At 42.2% G+C, this 18,963-nt stretch overlaps 1 protein-coding gene across 2 annotated transcripts in view; it reads left to right on the top strand.

The window, feature by feature from the left end:
- The window catches only part of dgkh (diacylglycerol kinase, eta), a 545,677-nt gene that overhangs the window by 461,114 nt on the left and 65,600 nt on the right, over window positions 1-18,963 (top strand). For both annotated transcript variants that reach the window (XM_078232299.1, XM_078232298.1), the window contains exons 17-22: window positions 1,929-2,069; window positions 2,512-2,629; window positions 2,786-2,896; window positions 4,674-4,770; window positions 10,562-10,669; window positions 12,915-13,028. In XM_078232299.1, the coding sequence (XP_078088425.1) occupies window positions 1,929-2,069; window positions 2,512-2,629; window positions 2,786-2,896; window positions 4,674-4,770; window positions 10,562-10,669; window positions 12,915-13,028 (689 nt within the window). The remainder of the gene's footprint in view (window positions 1-1,928; window positions 2,070-2,511; window positions 2,630-2,785; window positions 2,897-4,673; window positions 4,771-10,561; window positions 10,670-12,914; window positions 13,029-18,963) is intronic.

Below are 18,963 nucleotides of genomic sequence, written 5' to 3'. Positions count from 1 at the left end.
TTGCCGTCTGTGATGGGTGAACACTGATCAAACCAAAACTTTTAAAGCCAAAGTTACGCCAAATGAAAGCGAGTTGGTGTTGCCGCTTCCTATTATTCTATTAATCACCTTCGCACAGATACATCTTAACAGAAGAACACACTGGCTTCTGATAGTGTTTCCCTTTGTGGAGGTATTGACTTTAATGAAAAACTATCGCAGCCCTGACATTTGACAGCTGCAACCCTAAACTGTCTGCTGAAAAATGGCCGCAAAGAGTCCAGGAGAAACAAATGGAAATGTGTACTTTACAAAGGGGCTACAATGTCACTGGCTGAGAATGAATGCCATGCTCATGTGGACACTGCATGGGACTATGGATGTAGAAAGAGCCAATTGAAATGGTAAGGTCAGAACAGAAGCAGAGACTCACATTTTCAACACACAGTCGGTCACCTGTTCCCTAAAGGTTTGGGGTAATATTCATCTTTTGTACTTACTGCCTTATTACTGTGCATAATTAATTGTACCATGATCATGAAAAGTACTGATGCCACCTTATTGGTTGTCATCTTTCTCAGCAACAGGAAACATAGGGTAATGATAAATGGATGTTTTTGCAAATGGAAAACGGTTTCCAGTGGTGGACCACAGGGCTCGTGTTAGGGTTCTTGCTGTTTGTTGTATATATTAATGATTTAGATTTAAATATGGATGGCGTGATTGAGAAATTTTCAGATGACCAAGAATGGGCCATGTGCTTGATAGTGAGGAGTATAGCTGTTGTCTCCAGAATTATATCAATAGTTTGGTTAAGTGGGCAGAAAAGTGGCAAATGGAATTCAATCCCCAAAAGTGTGAAGTAATGCATTTGGAGAGGGAAAGCAAAGCAAGGGAATACTCAATAAATGGGAAGATATTGAAAGGGGCTGAGGAAGTGAGAGTCCTTCAAGTGCATATCTGCAGGTCCTGAAGTTGGCAGGACTGACAGGTGGATAAGGTGGCAAAGAAAGCATATGGAATGCTTTCCTTTATTAGATGAGGTATTGAATACAAAAGCAGGTATTTAATGATGGAACTGTATAAAACTCTGGTTAGGCCACAGCTGGAGTTTTATGTACAGTTGTAGTCACCACATTACAGGAAGGACATTAATGCTTTGGAGAGAGAACAGAGGAGATTTACAAGAATGGTGCCAGGGCTTGAAAATTGAAGTTATGAGGAAAGATTGAATCGGCTAGAGTTATTTTCCTTATCTATTTATACTCAGCTGGCTAGGGAAAGTCTTCTCCTACTCCTTTATTTGGGGATCATAGCCCTCATCAGCCTATGGATGACATACATCACCTTGTTACAATCCTTTTTATAATATTGAGACCAGAACTATGTACGGTACTAAGTGTGGTCTAACCAAACAGGGTTCTGTATAAGTTTAACATAACTTACTCTGCTTTTCATTCTATTCCTGCAGAGTTTTCAAAAAATATTTTGTACTTCCTTCCCCTGGTGTTCATGCTAAACATGTGAATTGGCTCCCTTTGCACTGACTGCCTGTTGTTGGGAAGCACCATTTCACTCTGTGCCTTTTTAATAGACCCCTGAGTGGTACTGAAATATGTTGAATGTTTTTACTGATGCATTAGATTATAGCTGGGTCTTACTGAGCAGATTCCAGTTAAATCTTGGATTTAAGACGTCCACTTACTCAGCATGCACAGAAAATGCTTTACGCTAGAGATAATTTTGCTGGAAATACCAAAATTGGCTGAAAGCAGGATATAGAGATCATGAACACTTGCTGGTACTTATTTAATTAACAATAATTATGAAGAGTGTGATTGAATCAGTTATTGCCTTTTGATTTATTTTGTTGTTTTTATTAGTTTGTAATATTTGGCCATGCCTATGAATAATACCTAAAGATCCAGTATTCTTTTTGATTGTTTCAGCTCTTCGACCTGGTCAAAGATCCCCTCCAGAGAGACGAATGCATCGCACCACCACTTCCTATACTGGTCCGTTCACAACCTCACCGCTGACCACTAGCAAAGAAAATCTCCCCGTTCTGAACACTAGAATCATCTGCCCAGGTACCCAGCATCCTGGCATGAGACAGAGATTCCATAAACTGGAAAGAATGGTTCTGTAAATTTATTAAACTGGTGGTATCAGAATGAGGGATATCTTCCTGCAGTGGGTGGTTAAGTGATTGGCCCCCATGGTGCAGAAGGTCAGATTCAGTGGTTTATGGTCTTCTATTTAATTGGAAGCTAAACCTCAAACATGCATCATGAGTGGCTACATGTTGCTATTCCCAGCTAGAAGGGAGATGATTGGGTGCTTTCCTGTCAATTATGCCAGGACGCCTTATGATCAATATGCAGCCCAATTTTAAAGCACATTAGGCTTGTTGACCTCTGCATACAGTTCTTTGATCTGTGCTATCATTGAACTAGTTCCTGTGTCAGGAACATGATTTGCTGGTGTAGGTTTCTTGCTTGTATGCTATGATATAATTGTGTATTAATGCAGGTTTACGAGCTGGACTTGCTGCCTCGATTGCTGGAAGTTCGATCATCAGCAAAATGTTATTAGCGAACATCGATCCTTTTGGAGCAACCCCATTCATTGACCCTGACCCAGACTCACTGTAAGAAATGTTCTCTGTTATACCAATCTTAACAGTTACTAATTTTTCTCCACTAACTGATTGGATTATTGCTTTCAAATCTCTTAGAAGGGTATTGGTACGACTGAGTGTATGGTAGCATATCATAAGAATAACGTACATGTTTTTGAATTACAGAGAAGGTTATACTGAAAAGTGCGTTATGAACAATTATTTTGGAATTGGATTAGATGCAAAAATCTCTTTGGAATTCAACAACAAGCGTGAGGAGCATCCTGAGAAATGCAGGTATCCACATAGCTTTCAATTTTTTATTACACTGAGAAATCGAGGTGGAAGGCTGTGGTTTGAAATGCAGCAGACTATACTACAGAGCAGAATCAGGTCATTGTGGTCAGGCATCAGCTGGACTGCTGGAGGATGGAAAAACAAAATGACCAAAGGAGTTCCAGAGTTTTGAGGATCTGCTAATGATTCAGTTTCTGAGACTGTGGCGATCCTTCCACCCTGAGATAGGGGAAATAAGGATTTCAAGACCAACGCTGCATTTTGTCTCCTCCTCCCCCGCCATGTGTGTTTCTGACCAGGGCAGGCACTTAAAATTAGAGGAGTGGCAAGCCCACCACTTTCCTACCCGCTCTACATTGGGAACTGAAATCGGAAGCCCACCCACCATTTTAAATAATTAACGGGCAATTCAGCTTGTTATCCAGTCAATTGGCCTCTATTTCCACTGCCCACACCATAAAACGATAGGCATGAGCAGCCAGGACCAAGGAGCCAGTTCTGAAATAACCTTTTTGTAAAGGCAAGAAGAAAATTAAACAATAGGAAATAGCAATGTAAGGACAATATTTGAAATAAATATCAGATTTGAGGCAGTGATTAAAAGGAGAGGAGAATTCTCACTGAGAGATTTAGGAGAGGGGAAAAATTGACTGTGTTTCAGAGGTTGAAAAGATGATGTAGGTTCAAAGGCACCTATGGAAGACAATGGGAGGAAAACGTTGTGAAGCCCAGAGGTTAGAGGATTTGCCAGTGCGGGTGAGAGTGAATCGTAGCAGTCAAAAGCAAATGGCGCAATGGGGGAGGGAAGCTTGTTACCAAGACTATCAAAATTAAAGTCCAAGAGGGAAGTGAGCCAGTGTAACTTCAGCTTCTCAGTTAGAGATTATTGAAAAGTAACAGAAGAGGATTCAAATAAACATTGCAAGTCCAGTGTTGAACTTCGCACCAAATTCACCAATCTATGATTCCATTGAGCAAGGCATCAAAACATACCTTTCAACAGCAGCAAACCAAAACAGTGAAGTCACCTGATTTCCATGCTAAGTGATATTCTTATAATCCAATAGAACAGGAGTGGTTTGAACCTGTTCTTCCACTCAATTACATCAGGTTAATCTTTATCTTATCTTCAATTACCTGCTTTGATGTTGTATCTGTTAATACTCTCATCTACCAAATATCAGTCAACCCATCTTTTGACATTTTCAACTGACCTAGCCTCATGACTGTTGGCTTACGAAGGATAGGCCTATTGCTATTTAAGGTGAGGGTTCTGACTCCACTGCCAGCCCAGAACCTTGCTAGTTGTGCATGTGCGTCATGTAACTGGGGCTAGAGTTCTATGATCTTTGCTGCCATTCTCACATCTGGGGAGGTGTAGTATTAGGGAGCAGAGTCTCGCAAAAATACTCTACAAATAGATCTCAATACCAGAGTGCCTCAATGAAAAGCTTTCAGCTATCTGTTCAAAATGAAGAGAATCTTTACACCGTGAAGAAAAATTACAAAACCACCAGATCTTTTCCAAACGATGAATAATGTCTAACACACTCACCAAAAGAAGTACAAATGGCAGAACTCAAAATAGCCAAAATACTAACCTTAACCAAATTTTGTATTGATGCAGAAAAATCAATAGTTCTTTTGTTGTGAAATTAATTGTCAGTCAATGACAGAATCCCATTTTGTTTCATATGTGGCCACAAAAATAAAGTATAAAATAGTAAGTGAAGCACGCCTGTATCTTTCTGAATTTCCTCTCAATCTTTTTGTTTAGAAGCCGGACCAAGAATATGATGTGGTATGGTGTGTTGGGCACCAAAGAGTTACTTCAACGAACCTATAAGAACTTAGAACAAAAGGTGCAACTTGAGGTAATGCTTTGTATCTTCCACTGTGTTAAACCAGTCAAACCACAACAAGATAAAAGCAAAATACTGCGGATGCTGGAATCTGAAACAAAAACAGAAAATACTGGAAAATCTCAGCAGGTCTGACAGCATCTGTGGAGCGAGAATAGAGCCAATGTTTTGAGTCTGAATGACCCTTCGACCCATTGAGTCTGGATGGACCACTTGGCCCATCAAGCCTGCACTGATAACAATCCCTCCCCAGACCCTATCCCCGTAACTCCACGTATTTACCCTGTGGATTTCCGTGACACTAAGGGGCAATTTTGCAGGGCCAATCCACCTAGCCTGCACATCTTTGGAGTGCGGAAGGAAACCGTAGCATCCAGAGGAAACCCACACGGTCACCCGAGGCTGGAATTGAATCCGGGTCCCTGGTGCTGTGAGGCAGCAAATCTAACCACTGTGCCAACATGCCACCCTTGGTGAAATATCATGATTAAACCATTCCTTACCAACGCCACCCTCCCGCCCCACCCTTCTTCCCAAATGCTCATCTCCTGATGCAAATGGAAGAAAAGCAGCAAGTTTCTTGGTGTCTGAGCCAACATTCCTTTCCCTCTCTCCGCTGGCAAAAGCCATGCTGTACAATTGCTGTTTTTGGAATCTTGCTGTGTGAAAATTGACAACGCTCTAAAGTAAGAGATAGTGCAGGATGTGATTTAACATGTTTCTGTGAGGTGTGATAAGATGCTATGTAAATACAGATTGATTCAAACAAGATTTGTACCAGCTACAATAATTCCTTCCCCAGAGGTTAATTAGACATATCTAATTGTTTCATGAGCATCCATCCTCCCTCCCTACTTCAATTTTATCTTCACTGACCAGCTGGTTGCTGTCTTTGAGGCTTTTAAAAAAAATTTGATCTCAGGACACAGTCAACATTGGTAAGGTTGAATTTATTGTCCATTTCGAGTTGCTGGGTTACAGTTCAGTGATCTTGAAATGATCATTTTTAATGTACGAGTCAAGAGGCAGATTGATGGCAGGCACTTTGACCACGGAAAATCACTAGAATGAAACACCTTCCTGTTCCCACCCAGCATCCCCACAGATATACTTCTGACACAGGTGGATAGATGGGATTGATGAATGAAAATGCTACTCGGTTTTTCATCCGTCCTGCTATTTGATTTCTCAGAGTAATGGTTATAAATGTCACAGCTACTGACTTGGAACAGACCAGGAGTTTGAACCTGCTTTCTGAAAGGATTCAGTTACTCACTGAGTGCCTCCACTTACCCTCTCTTCTGGAATATGAAATGAATGATCTGAATAAGATTCCCCGCCATATTGGGGCAATGTTGAATAGACACAACTCTCTTCAAAATATGCAGAGCTAAAGTTTTTAATTAGGAGCCCTGATCCCACCTTCAGGCGAAATAGAAGCAGGAGTAGGCCATTTGGCCCTTTGAGCCTGCTCCACCATTCATTTTGATTATGACTGATCATCAAATTCAATATCCTGATCCTGCCTTTCCCCCATATCCCTTGATCCCTTTAGCCCCAAGAGCTATATCTAATTTCTTCTTGAAATCAGACAATGTTTTGGCCTCAACTACTTTCTGTGGTAGTGAATTCCACACATTCACCACTCTCTGGGTGAAGAAATTTCTCTTCACCTCAGTCCTAGAAGGTTTACCCCTGCTGTGGGAAATGTACCACTGAGTCAGGCTTGAAGGTTTCAAGAATACAGTTTTATTTTAACGAAACTTCGTGAAGACAAGGCACTAACAAGCAGCAAACCTTCTCTCAATGAGACAATAGGAGCAGTCCATCTTTATACCCTTTACACAATAGATGGACTGGACATCTAGCCGTTATCACATTGTTGTAATCAAGTAGGTGATCGATTGTTAACACATCGTTATAGACAAATACAGCCAGATACAAAGCATGTTAACATCGCATTGTTCTATGAATGGATACATTTCCTTCGTCAGTGACCATCAATGGTTTTAGTTTCAGTCTATTCACATTGTAATTTACAGTAATTGGTTTTCCTGCAGTTATGTATTCCCGATCCCACCTGTAGCTAATCTCTTTACCCAACCCTATTGTCCTTATCCTAAACAGTGCCTCAAGCCCTGGCTGGCTTCCTGCAGGATTTGATTCCTGCATGTTTAACTTTGAATAGCTGTCTGTCCTTTATGTTTTAATCTCAGGTGACTAAAAGTCAGTGCCTGTTTAATGTCTCTTTCCCAGGTGACTGTTTATGTGCCAGGCAGTTATTATTTTTTAAGTGTACTCATCTGTATATTTTTTCCCACTTCACCCCTTATCCTCAGACAATGACCCCTAGTTCTGGACTCCCCCCACCATCAGGAACATTCTTTCTAATCCCATTAGAATTTATTAGTTTCTATGAGATCCCCTCTCACTCTTCCAAACTCCAATGAATATAATCCACCTGACCTGGTGTCTCCTCATATGACAGACCTGCGTCTGTCATATGAGGAGACACCAGGAATCAGCGTGATACATGTTTGCTGCACTCGCTGTATAGCAAGGACATCCTTCCTCGGATAAGGACACCAAAAATGCACACAGTATTCTAGCTGTGGCCTCACCAACGCCCTATACAATTGCAGTAAAACATCCCTATTCCTATACTCAAATCCTCTCGCTATGAAAGCCAACATACCGTTTGTCGTCTTCACTGCCTGCTGTACCTGCGCCTTAATTTCAGCGACTGACGCATGAGGACACCAAGTTCTCGCTGAATATCTGTGAAATAGTCAGCACAGTGTGGAGCTATTACAAGAATGGTAAATAAGGCATTGGCAGAGAAAACAAATGAAGAGGATGTATTGGGTGTTACATTAGGCTGACATGCAATAGAGTGTGCAATTCAAGTCACTTATTCATATGAAGGATCTTATTGTCCTCGAGGAACTTGAGTTTTGGCCTTTTTTTGGAAACGAGAGACTTTGTTGTGGTTTAATTGAAGGTTGCAAAGTTATAAAGAATATTGAAAAATGAGACTGAAACACCTGATTCAGTCAGGTGAAGGTCCAGTTAGCTGTGGATGTGGAGCAAGGACGAAGGTTGGGTCAAGGTTTTTCGCCAATAATCTGAGATGTGTGGAATGGGTGTGAAATATCTTTAAATCAAACAGTATACTGTGAAGAAAAGACAAAGATAGACAGGATTAAGAGTTGGGGTGAGGAAACGGAGTTTGTGTTAATGATCTGAAAAGGGCTTATTGAGACTTTACCAATTGGTTAAAAGTTTTACAACTTACAGGTTTAGTTTGGGCCGGCGTCTTGTCAATGGAATTACTGGTATATCCCTGGCTCTGGTAGCATTATCACCTGTGTAGAAGGTTGTGGATTCGTATGAGCATACAAATTAGGAGCAGGCCATTCAGCCCTTCGCGCCTGCTCAACCTTTCAGTAAGATCATAGAAATCATAGAAACCCTACAGTGCAGAAGGAGGCCATTCGGCCCATCGAGTCTGCACCGACCACAATCCCACCCAGGCCCTACCCCCACATAATTTACCCGCTAATCCCTCTAACCTACGCATCCCAGGACTCTAAGGGGCAATTTTTTTAACCTGGCCAATCAACCTAACCCACACATCTTTGGACTGTGGGAGGAAACCGGAGCACCCGGAGGAAACCCACGCAGACACGAGGAGAATGTGCAAACTCCACACAGACAGTGACCCAAGCCGGGAATCATGGTTGATCTGTTTGTGACCTGATCTCCACATTCCACCTACCCCAGTAACTTTTGACTCCTTTGTTACTCCAGAATCTATCTACCTCTGGCTTAAAAATATTAATTGACCTTGCCTCCATCGGTCTCTGTTGGGGAAAAAAATTCCTAGAATGTGAAGCATCCTAGCCTCACATCTATGCCAAAATTGAAAAATTGTTGGGGTCTAGTCGGGCTCGCTAATGTAATTTGGGATTCTAATCCAGGCCCCTAACAATATAAAACAACGTTCTAAGTATTTATTGCAGACTTTATTTAAAAAAACACTCCTGTTGATAAAAGCCCATTCAATACGTTCAAATGCCTTCAAGTACTCAATCCTACAAGCAAGCAAACATTTTGTTCAATTACTTATGAAAACATACATTTTGTATTCATAGCCCCACATCAGACTCGGAACTGTCAATAAACTGTGGAATTATGAGCTCCCCAGTGTGCTAATGATAGGATATGTAATCAGTAATGCAGCACTAATCCTATATGTTAGCCATCATGCTTACATCAACAGATAGCAACTGAAACTGCAACACTGATCATTTTCAATTTCAGAGTATTTGTTACTCAAAATTTAAAGAGTTTGGGGATTTAAATGCCTTGACAGCTCAACAGTTCTTTTGGGTCCACTTTTACACATATTCATGTCCATCTTTAACAATCTAAAAGGATACCTGAAGCTATCCAAAGGGGTACCCTATCTCTCTAAATAACTCTGGCAGCTTTAGACATTTTGCTCAAATGTCTAAAGCAAATGGGTCATGTTTTGGACATCCCACTAATGAAAATGATATTTGTTTGAAGGCAGCTTTTATGTGTGAAGCTGCCTGCACGAACCACGGATTTGCAAACTACCACCCACCCCCACTCTCGCCCCCTTGCCCCAATTAAAATTGTGGATGCAGCTTCAGGGATGGGACTTCCAGATCTGGGGCTCCAGTGCCATTTTCACTAAGTCCTTTACGACACAGCTTCTATCATTGTGAAATTCTAGCCCCCTATTTAGCTTATGTGCTCTATGGAGAATAAGCCCAGCCCCTCTAGTCTGCCCACATGACAAAGAACAAAGAAAATTACAGCACAGGAACAGGCCCTTCGGCCCTCCAAGCCTGCACCGACCATGCTGCCTGACTTGACTAAAACCCCCTACATTTCCGGGGACCATATCCCTCTATTCCCATCTCATTCATGTACTTGTCAAGACACCCCTTAAAAGTCACTACTGTATCCGCTTCCACTACCTCCCCCGGCAACGAGTTCCAGGCACCCACCACTCTCTGTGTAAAAAATCTGCCTCATACATCTCTTTTAAAACTTGCCCCTCGCACCTTAAACCTATGCCCCCGAGTAATTGACTCTTCCACCCTGGGAAAAAGCTTCTGACTATCCACTCTGTCCATGCCTCTCATAATCTTGTAGACTTCTATCAGGTCTCCCCTCAACCTCCGTCGCTCCAGTGAGAACAAACCAAGTTTCCCCAACCTCTGAATGCTTCTTCCCCGATACCATTCCAGTAAACCTTTTCTACAACCTCTCTCAAGTCTTGACATTCTTCCTAAAGTCTGATTTCCAGAATTGAATGCAGTACTCTAGCTGAGCCTAAAACTGTTTTATAAAAGTTTATCATGACACTTTTGTTCTCTAACTCTCTATTAATAAAGTCAAACATCCTTTATGCTTTTCTAGCACACCTTTCAATTTGTTCTGCCACTTTTACAAACTTGTGTTTGCATACCTCCAGATCTCTCTGTTTCAACACCCTTTCAACAATGTTCCATTTTGTTTATATTATCTCCCCTTTTTCTTCTTTCCCCAAAATGTATAATTTCTTATTTCTCTATAATAAATTTCAACTGATATGTGCCTGACCAAATCATCAATTTGATTATTTCCTCTTGAACTCCATGACTGCCCTCCATATTGTTTAATATGTTTGTATGTGTTTCAGAAAGGCGTCAATAATGAATGGATATGCATTATTTAATCACTGAAATAAAGATTTGCTTTTCTCACCACGTTCATTTTTGTGTTACAGTGCGATGGACAATACATTCCCCTTCCAAGTCTCCAGGGCATTGCTGTACTAAACATTCCCAGCTATGCCGGAGGAACTAACTTCTGGGGCGGTACGAAAGAAGATGATGTAAGTTGCATGTGGAAGATTATAGACCCTTCTGTCAATCATAAAACAATTGATTGTTGATCTTGAGGCATTCCTACTCTCTACATTTAAAATAGCCACATACACCACTGGTTGGAAAATTGCCAAAACGCTTCAGGAACAGCAGAAATCAGGCATTCAATACTATAATATTCTTCAGGAACTGCTGCCGCAGTTGTAAGCCCTTCTATTGAATACTTGGGATGATATTGTAATCCATATTGAGCCTGGAATATTACACAAGTGCAAGCACGATCTAAACAATGTCATAGCCAGTCGGGTTTCCAAAGTACCATACAGAGCTTGCATGAACACTTAGAAATGTATGCTGTACTCCACTTGCATGCCATACTTTTGCTATTGCCAATTTCTATGTTAATAAATGTTCTTATGCAGGATAATATAAATTATTTTAAAAGGTACTGGAACAACAATGTTTAGAGAGAAGCCAAAACACCGGAAACAGATGACCATTTAAATGTCTGGCTCAAGTACTATTTCCCTCCGTATCACAATTATCTGTCAATCATATCTAGCTTATTTCCGTTTTCTTCATGACCACTAAAATAATAGCTACCCAACTGCACTTCCAACAAAACAACACCAGCCAACTGGATACGCTTCAATTTATCATTTCTTTCCTCTGAAGGTTTGAAAAGTCCACCTATCCAGGTTTCTGACATTTTATATAGTGGAAAAAGTTGGATTTACCTCATTCCTTCTCCCCCACACTTGATACTGGCCTCCCCAAATCTTGCTGGCCTCTGTTTCCTCACCGCCAATTTCATTTGCTTCTTGACTGCTGCTACTGACCACCTTGAACATCAGGAGTCAACTTCAATGAAACTACAGCTGGGATTCTCCCAAAAAACTTCTCAGTGCCGAATCTGCGTAAAAACTGGAGTAACTCCCACTTGTTTTTTTCGGCGGGATTTGCAAAATGAATCTCCCACACTCTGTGCATCAGAGTGCCCTAGTGAGAATCATGATAAAAATCAGTGGGCAGGGCCTATTCCCGTTGGAGAGGCCAGCAGCATAATGCTGAGTGAGCCTCTGCTCATGCGCCGATCTGTCATAGCGGATATCGGTGCAGGCGCAGTAGCCCCGCCCTGCCGGCTTCTTGATCGCTGGCCAGCTTGATTGCTGCTCAGCCCTATGACCCCGAAGGCTGCCCCTCTGATTCGCCCCCGCTTCCTGCCGACCTCCTGGGAGCCTCCATGGTTTCCCTTCACTCCAGCAGGGTCGGGCCGCCAGCTCCCTGTAAATGGGGAGCTGTTGTAAACCCTGCTGGAGTGAACCACTCCTGGCAGTGGCGAGAGGCTAGTGGACTGAGAGACTTCAGTCCCGGACCCGCTAATGATACTAAAATCAGAATTTAAATACTCAAATCAGCTCCGCGCCGATTTTCAAGCAACGCAGTGGGCTGGGAGGATCACCCCCTACATTCTTAGCACCTTCTACACTTGGTTGTATGTTCTGGAGCTGCCCCAGTATAGCTTCTGGAGGCTGAGCAGAACCAGATGGTTTGAGAGAGATTAGACTTCAATAAAGGAGCCAGTCAGTCTTTGCACCACTCGTCTCAACTTTTTTTCTCCCCTAGCCCAAGTCCAAGAAACTATTACTTATATCAGAACCACTGTGTAAATAAGAAACTTCACATCAGGCATCAGACTACCCATGAGGGATATAGTCCTATAAAATCAGCTTTAGTTATTCCTCAACCACACATTTATTGTGCTTGTAAAATTATGATACATGACTTTCAAAACTGTTGTTGAGTTTTCTTTTAAGTTTATTGCTCACAGTTTGAAATCTTAGTTGGTTAGTAGGAAAGCTTTAAGATTTTAAGTTTCTGGTGTGATTCTAAGCAGCTGAACATTTAAAGTAAATGGGAAGTGGAAAAATATCGTCTCCATCAACGTTGCCACCCAGTAATGTATATCCTTTAATATTTGTTTGTAAGGGGTAGTTTTATGACTTTGCTCTTCCTTTCAGAGCTTAATTTAAATGAATGAGAAGTGGCTTAGGCTGAAACCTGGCAAGATCGCATTCCTGAAGTGTGCGGCTGCAATAGGGGAGCAAATTTGTAAAGTTATCTCTTATAATGCTTTTCCAAGAAAATGCCTGCTCCATCAGACTAGGAAAAGATTTAAACTGCAAGTGCCAATGTGTTTTGCCATGCAGCTATTCTGTTCTTTCCAGAGTTGTGCATTTTTTGTCCTTTTAGATCTTTGGTGCACCCTCATTTGATGATAAGATCTTGGAAGTGGTGGCTGTATTTGGAAGCATGCAGATGGCAGTATCAAGAGTCATCAAGCTGCAACATCACAGAATAGCCCAGGTATGTTGCTCCTAAGATGCTTTGATATTTGAAACAATTATTATATCCAGATGATAATCTCCAGATGAAATGCTTTTACTGCTGTTTTACTGGGTGAAGACTGTTTCAAAGTTTTGTGTTTTTGTACATAGCTTTGTGGACTTCTTTGTAACTTCTCAATATTTTTCTCCAATTCGCATCTCCATTCTTGTTATCCCCGAGTCAACATCAGTGTTTTTCTAAGCTAATTCTGTTCAAAGTTTTGTACAAGTTTTGTTTTTATGTTTTATTGCCCAAAATAATCAGCTGCATTAACGAATTGGGATTGCATTTTTGTTTTGCGTTCCATTCTGTGTTGATAACTATGTCTTCTGAAATGATTCATTATCAGCCACAGTCATTACTGGGACAGAAAAGACCTGTACATCCTGCCAACAGTGGAATGTCTGACCAGAGCCTGCTTTGCTTCTGAACATTATATAACATCACGAAGGCCACAGCATGTACATACCTATCTAGTAGGGCTTCCAATGGCTTGGTAAATCACTGTTGAACTTTTATAAGACATTGGTTCACGCTAAATTCAAATAAGGGGCAGCACAGTGGTTAGCGCTGCTGCCTCACAGTGCCAGGGACCCGGGTTCAATTCCAGCCTTGGTTCACTGTCTGTGTGGAGTTTGCACATTCTCCCCGTGTCTGCGTGGGTTTCCTCTGGGAGCTCCGGTTTCCTCCCACAGTCCAAAGATGTGCAAGTTAGGTGGATTGGCCATGCTAAATTGCTCCTTGGTGATAGAGGGATTAGTGGGGTAAATACATAGGGTTACAGGGATAGGGTTTGGGTCGGATTGTTGTCACTGTGGGCTCGATGGGCTGAATGACCTCCTGCACTGTAGGGATTCTATGATTGCATCCAGCTCTGGACACCACACTGCATTAATGGTGTTAAGTTAGATGAGCGTATTGTATTAAATGAGCATATAATCCCTGTAGAGACTGATAACACTTTTACATCCAGGTCCCTCTGCTCCTGTACCCCCTTTGGAGTTGTAGTCTCTCTTTCATTTGTCACATGGGCATTTCTTGGAACCTTATGATGTCACAATCAGGAAGCCAATTAATCCTTTTTTAGAATACATCCCAGCCCACTTTGTTCTTAAAAGAGACATCACACAAAAGATGTTACTGGCTTTTTCCCAGCAAATGGGTCATCACAATGTTAATGTCAGGTTCATCGCCCGTTAACAGACACCTTGACCATTGATGAGCATCCAGTGATCAGTGTGGCAATAACTGAAACTGATTTCTGGTTCATACAGAGCCAGAGGTGAATATCAACATCAAGCATTCAACCTTCATAGAACATAGAACAGTACAGCACAGAACAGGCCCTTCGGCCCACGATGTTGTGCCGAGCTTTATCTGAAACCAAGATCAAGCTATCCCACTCCCTATCATCCTGGTGTGCTCTATGTGCCTATCCAATAACCGCTTAAATGTTCCTAAAGTGTCTGACTCCACTATCACTGCAGGCAGTCCATTCCACACCCCAACCACTCTCTTCCCTATTTCTGGCTCCTCTGACCTAAACTAAAGTCATACAAGAGCCAATAAAACTGGCAATAAATGCTATCCTTATCCACTATTCTGTAAAATTAATTCATTTTTTTATAAAAGTGTCATATAATTGTTTCTGTCTACCTTTAGATTATTCTCTGATGGTAGTTTTAAACCAAAGAACCCTTGCTTCATGCAGCACGAGAAAGGCAGTGGTGCAGTGGTATTGCCACTGGACGAGTAATCCAGAGACCCAGGACAAAATCTGGGGACCTGTATTCAAATCCCAGAGCAGATCAATTAAACATCTAATCAAGACCATGAAACTACTGTCGTCTGCTTTAAGGAAGGAAATCTGCCTACATGTGACTCCAGATCCACAGCAATGTGGTTGATTCTTTGAAATGGAGGGCACATCGCGTAAATGAATTTTAAAAAAGGGTCTGGCTGATTTGCATATCTGCTGTTTAGATCAATTGATCATAAGAGTATCAGTATTTGGAAATGGCCATTCTGCCCATTGAAAAACATGGGCTCTGCTATGATCTAAGTCTGTGGAAATTCTTATCATTCTATTACTGATTGCAGTAAGAAGTCTCACAACACCAGGTTAAAGTCCAACAGGTTATTTGGAATCACGAGCTTTCGGAGTGCTGCTCCTTCATCAGCTACTCCGACACTCGCCTGATGAAGGAGCAGTGCTCCAAAAGCTCATAATTCCAATAAATCTGTTGGACTTTAACCTGGTGTTGTGAGACTTACTGTGCCCACCCCAGTCCAACGCCAGCATCTCCACATCATATTACTGATTGGAGGATATTCCAAATGCATATTTTCCTTTGCGCTCTTTTCTGAAAGCTGTCCTCAGTTTAATGGATCCATTCTCACTTTTTTGATATAATTGGAGATCATCTCTGACATTTAAGACCACTGTTAATATCTCTTTAAAGCTATTCTAACAAATGTCTCTATGGTTCCCAGACTCCTCCCCTCCTTCTCTCGCCCCAGGGTTTCTATCATTTGATTTTTTTTCTATTTAATTCCCTGATGAATTGACTTGTTTATTTATTTTGGAAACTGCTTATTCAATTTACCCTCACTTTTCTTTGATTTTCCCTAAACTGAGGCATCTTAAGCAATATATTCCAGTTAGGTTATTTTAGAACATTTTTCTCTGCTTTGTCTGATCTTTATTGGAGCATTGTAAATGTGGTTAACAGATTGATCTTCAATTTAAGTTGAATTGCTTTGGTCACTTATATGCAATGAAATTGTCAATACATTACCCTTGGGCACATTTACAGCATTGTGGCGAACATTAATCAGTTTATCCCCATTGATTGTAGCAATTCCCAGACATTCCACTTCTTACAATATTGTAGCTGCTGCCAGGATTTCAGCTGGCAGTAATGCTGACTGCTGATGTGGGAGAGTGTGGCGATTGTCCCTTTTAAGGGCAAAAGGGCCCAAATTACCACATCTCACCTTATTGCACAAAGTAAACCAAGTGCTAAAATGGCAGTATCCAGTTGGTTAAAACACAAAAGGCCAACAACAGCTCTGCATCTTGTTGAATGGATATCATCCAAAGCGTTGTATCAGGATATTACATTGACTTGCAAGGAACACTTTTACTAAGATGTCCAGGTTAGGTGGATTGACCATGCTAAATTGCCCCTTAGCGTCAGGGGGATTATCAGGGTAAATACATGGGGTTGCAGGGATGAGGCCTGTGTGGGATTGATGTCGATCCGGGCTTGATGGGCCAAATGGTCTCCTTCTGCACTGTAGGGATTCTATGATTCCAAGAGTTCACTGAGTATAAAGACAAGAAGCAACTCAATCAGCAGAGTGCACCCCCCCGCCCCTGCCCCCCCCTGCCCGCACCCCCCCCGCCCGCCCGCCCCCACCCCCCCTGCCCCCCGCCCCCCCCGCCACCGCCCCCCCCCAGCCCCCCCCCCCAGCCCCAGCCTCCCCCCCCCCCCAGCCTCCCCCCCCCCCCAGCCTCCCCCCCCCAGCCTCCCCCCCCCAGCCTCAGCCCCCAGCCCCCCCCCCCCCCCCCCCCCCAGCCCCAGCCAGCCCCCCCCCCCCATGTGCATAAGGATTGTGGGACCAGCCTATCTAACATTCCTGTCCGATCTAACAGTCCTGTCCAACATTGTGTCCTCTGACATACCACCTCGCTCCTTAAGGTAAAATACTTTTTTTTATTCATTGGGTGTCACAGGCTCAATATTTGAAGTAAAACTGCTTTATGCAGCTGGAAAGTTACATGGCAGTTTTCAGTCTGAGCCTGACACTTCGAAAAAACATGGTAAGTTTCTAAGTTTCTCATTATCCATTTGGATGAGACAAGTGTAATGGAATTTCTTTGGGTATTAGAGTCTGCCTTTAACAAGTTTCAGGAATCTCGTGCATTTTGTCTATTTCTGTCCTTTTTTAAAAAATCCCCAGTTAGGTATTGAGAAGCAGACAAGGATTTTTATTGCCATCTGTTTGTAATGATTTGGGAATTTTAATACCAACCGACTCTGGTGAACTGTGGATTTTGTGGGAAATTGATTGGTAGGAGACTACAAGATGAGATAATGGACAGTAAGTAGTGTTCTGCAAGGATCACCATGTTTAGTAAACGTTTAGATAATGAGATAGAAAGCTACATATCCAGATTTGCTGCTGACATAAGGATAGATGACACTGTAAGTAGTATAGTTGGAAGCATAAAATTACAACTATATTAATAGATTAAACAAATAGGCAAAACTGTGGCAAATGGATTTCAATGTATGTAAATGCAAGGTTATCCACTTTGGACCTAAAAAGAATAGAACAGGCTACTTGCTAGAAACACAGATCATTAAAATACTATGAACAAGTACAGAAAATAACCAAAACCCAATGGAATGCTGGCCCTTGTATCCAGAGTACTGGAGCACAAGCAAATAAAAATCAAGTTTCAGTTATGTGGTTAGACCACACCTGAAGTTACTGTGCGCAATTCTGGACATCACACCTTAGGAAGGATATATTGACTGTATTCCCTGGAATTTAGACAGTTAAGGGATGATGTGATCAAAGTTTTCAATCTACTAACGGGATTAGATAGTTGATAGCTGGTAAAAGAGGTGGAGGAGTGGTATTGTTAATCAAGGATAGTTTAACGGCTGCGGGAAGGCACTTCGAGGGGGATCTGCACACTGAGGTAATATGGGCTGAAGTTAGAAATAGGAAAGGAGTGGTCACGTTGTTAGGGGTTTACTATAGGCCCCCAAATAGTAATAGAGATGTGGAGGAAGAAATTGTTAAGCAGATTATGGATAGGTGTGGAGGTCACAGGGCAGTTGTCATGGGGGACTTTAACTTGCCAAATATTGATTGGAACCTTTGTAGGTCAAATAGTTAGGATGGGGCAGTTTTTGCGCAGTGTGTGCAGGAGGGTTTCTTGACACAATATGTGGATAGGCCGACAAGAGGTGGGGCCACATTGGATTTGGTACTGGGAAATGAACCGGGCCAAGTGTTAGATTTGGTTGTGGGAGAGCACTTTGGGGATAGTGACCACAATTCGGTGTCTTTTGTTATTGCAAAGGAGAGGGATAGGGCCGTACGGCAGGGCAAGGTTTATAATTGGGGGAGAGGTAATTATGATGCGATTAGGCAAGAATTAGGGGGCATAAGATGGGAACAGAAACTGTCAGGGAAAGGCACTAATGAAAAGTGGAACTTTTTCAAGGAACAAGTATTATGTGTCCTTGATAGGTATGTCCCTGTCAGGCAGGGAGGAAATGGCCAAGTGAGGGAACCATGGTCCACAAAAGAGGTGGAATGTCTTGCAAAAAGGAAGATGTAGGGATGAGGAAACAAGGTTCAGATGGCTCGATTGAGGGTTACAAGTTAGCAAGGAATGAGCTGAAAAAAGGGCTTAGGAGAGCTAGGAGGGGGCATGAGAAGTCCTTGGCGGGTCGGATCAAGGAAAACCCCAAGGCTTTTTACTCTTATGTGAGGAATAAAAGAATGACCAGGATGAGGTTAGGGCCGGTCAAGGACAGTAGTGGGAACTTGTGTATGGAGTAAGTAGAGTTAGGAGAGGTGATGGATGAATATTTTTCTTCAGTGTTCACCAAGGAGAGGGGCCATGTTTTTGAGGAAGAGAAGGTGTTACAGGCTAATAGGCTGGAGGAAGTAGATGTTCGGAGGGAGGATGTCCTGGCAGTTTTGAATAAACTGAAGGTTGATAAGTCCCCTGGGCCTGATGAAATATATCCTAGGATTCTTTGGGAGGCAAGGGATGAGATTGCAGAGCCTTTGGCTTTGATCTTTGGGTCCTCACTGTCCACGGGGATGGTGCCAGAGAACTGGAGAGTGGCGAATGTTGTTCCTCTGTTTAAGAGGAGGGGGCTGA

This window comes from Mustelus asterias, chromosome 17 (assembly GCF_964213995.1).
Source record: "Mustelus asterias chromosome 17, sMusAst1.hap1.1, whole genome shotgun sequence".
Classification (NCBI taxonomy): Eukaryota; Metazoa; Chordata; class Chondrichthyes; order Carcharhiniformes; family Triakidae; genus Mustelus; species Mustelus asterias.
The sequence above is the reverse complement of the archived record's forward strand: the minus strand, read 5'-3'. Positions and strand labels throughout refer to the sequence as shown.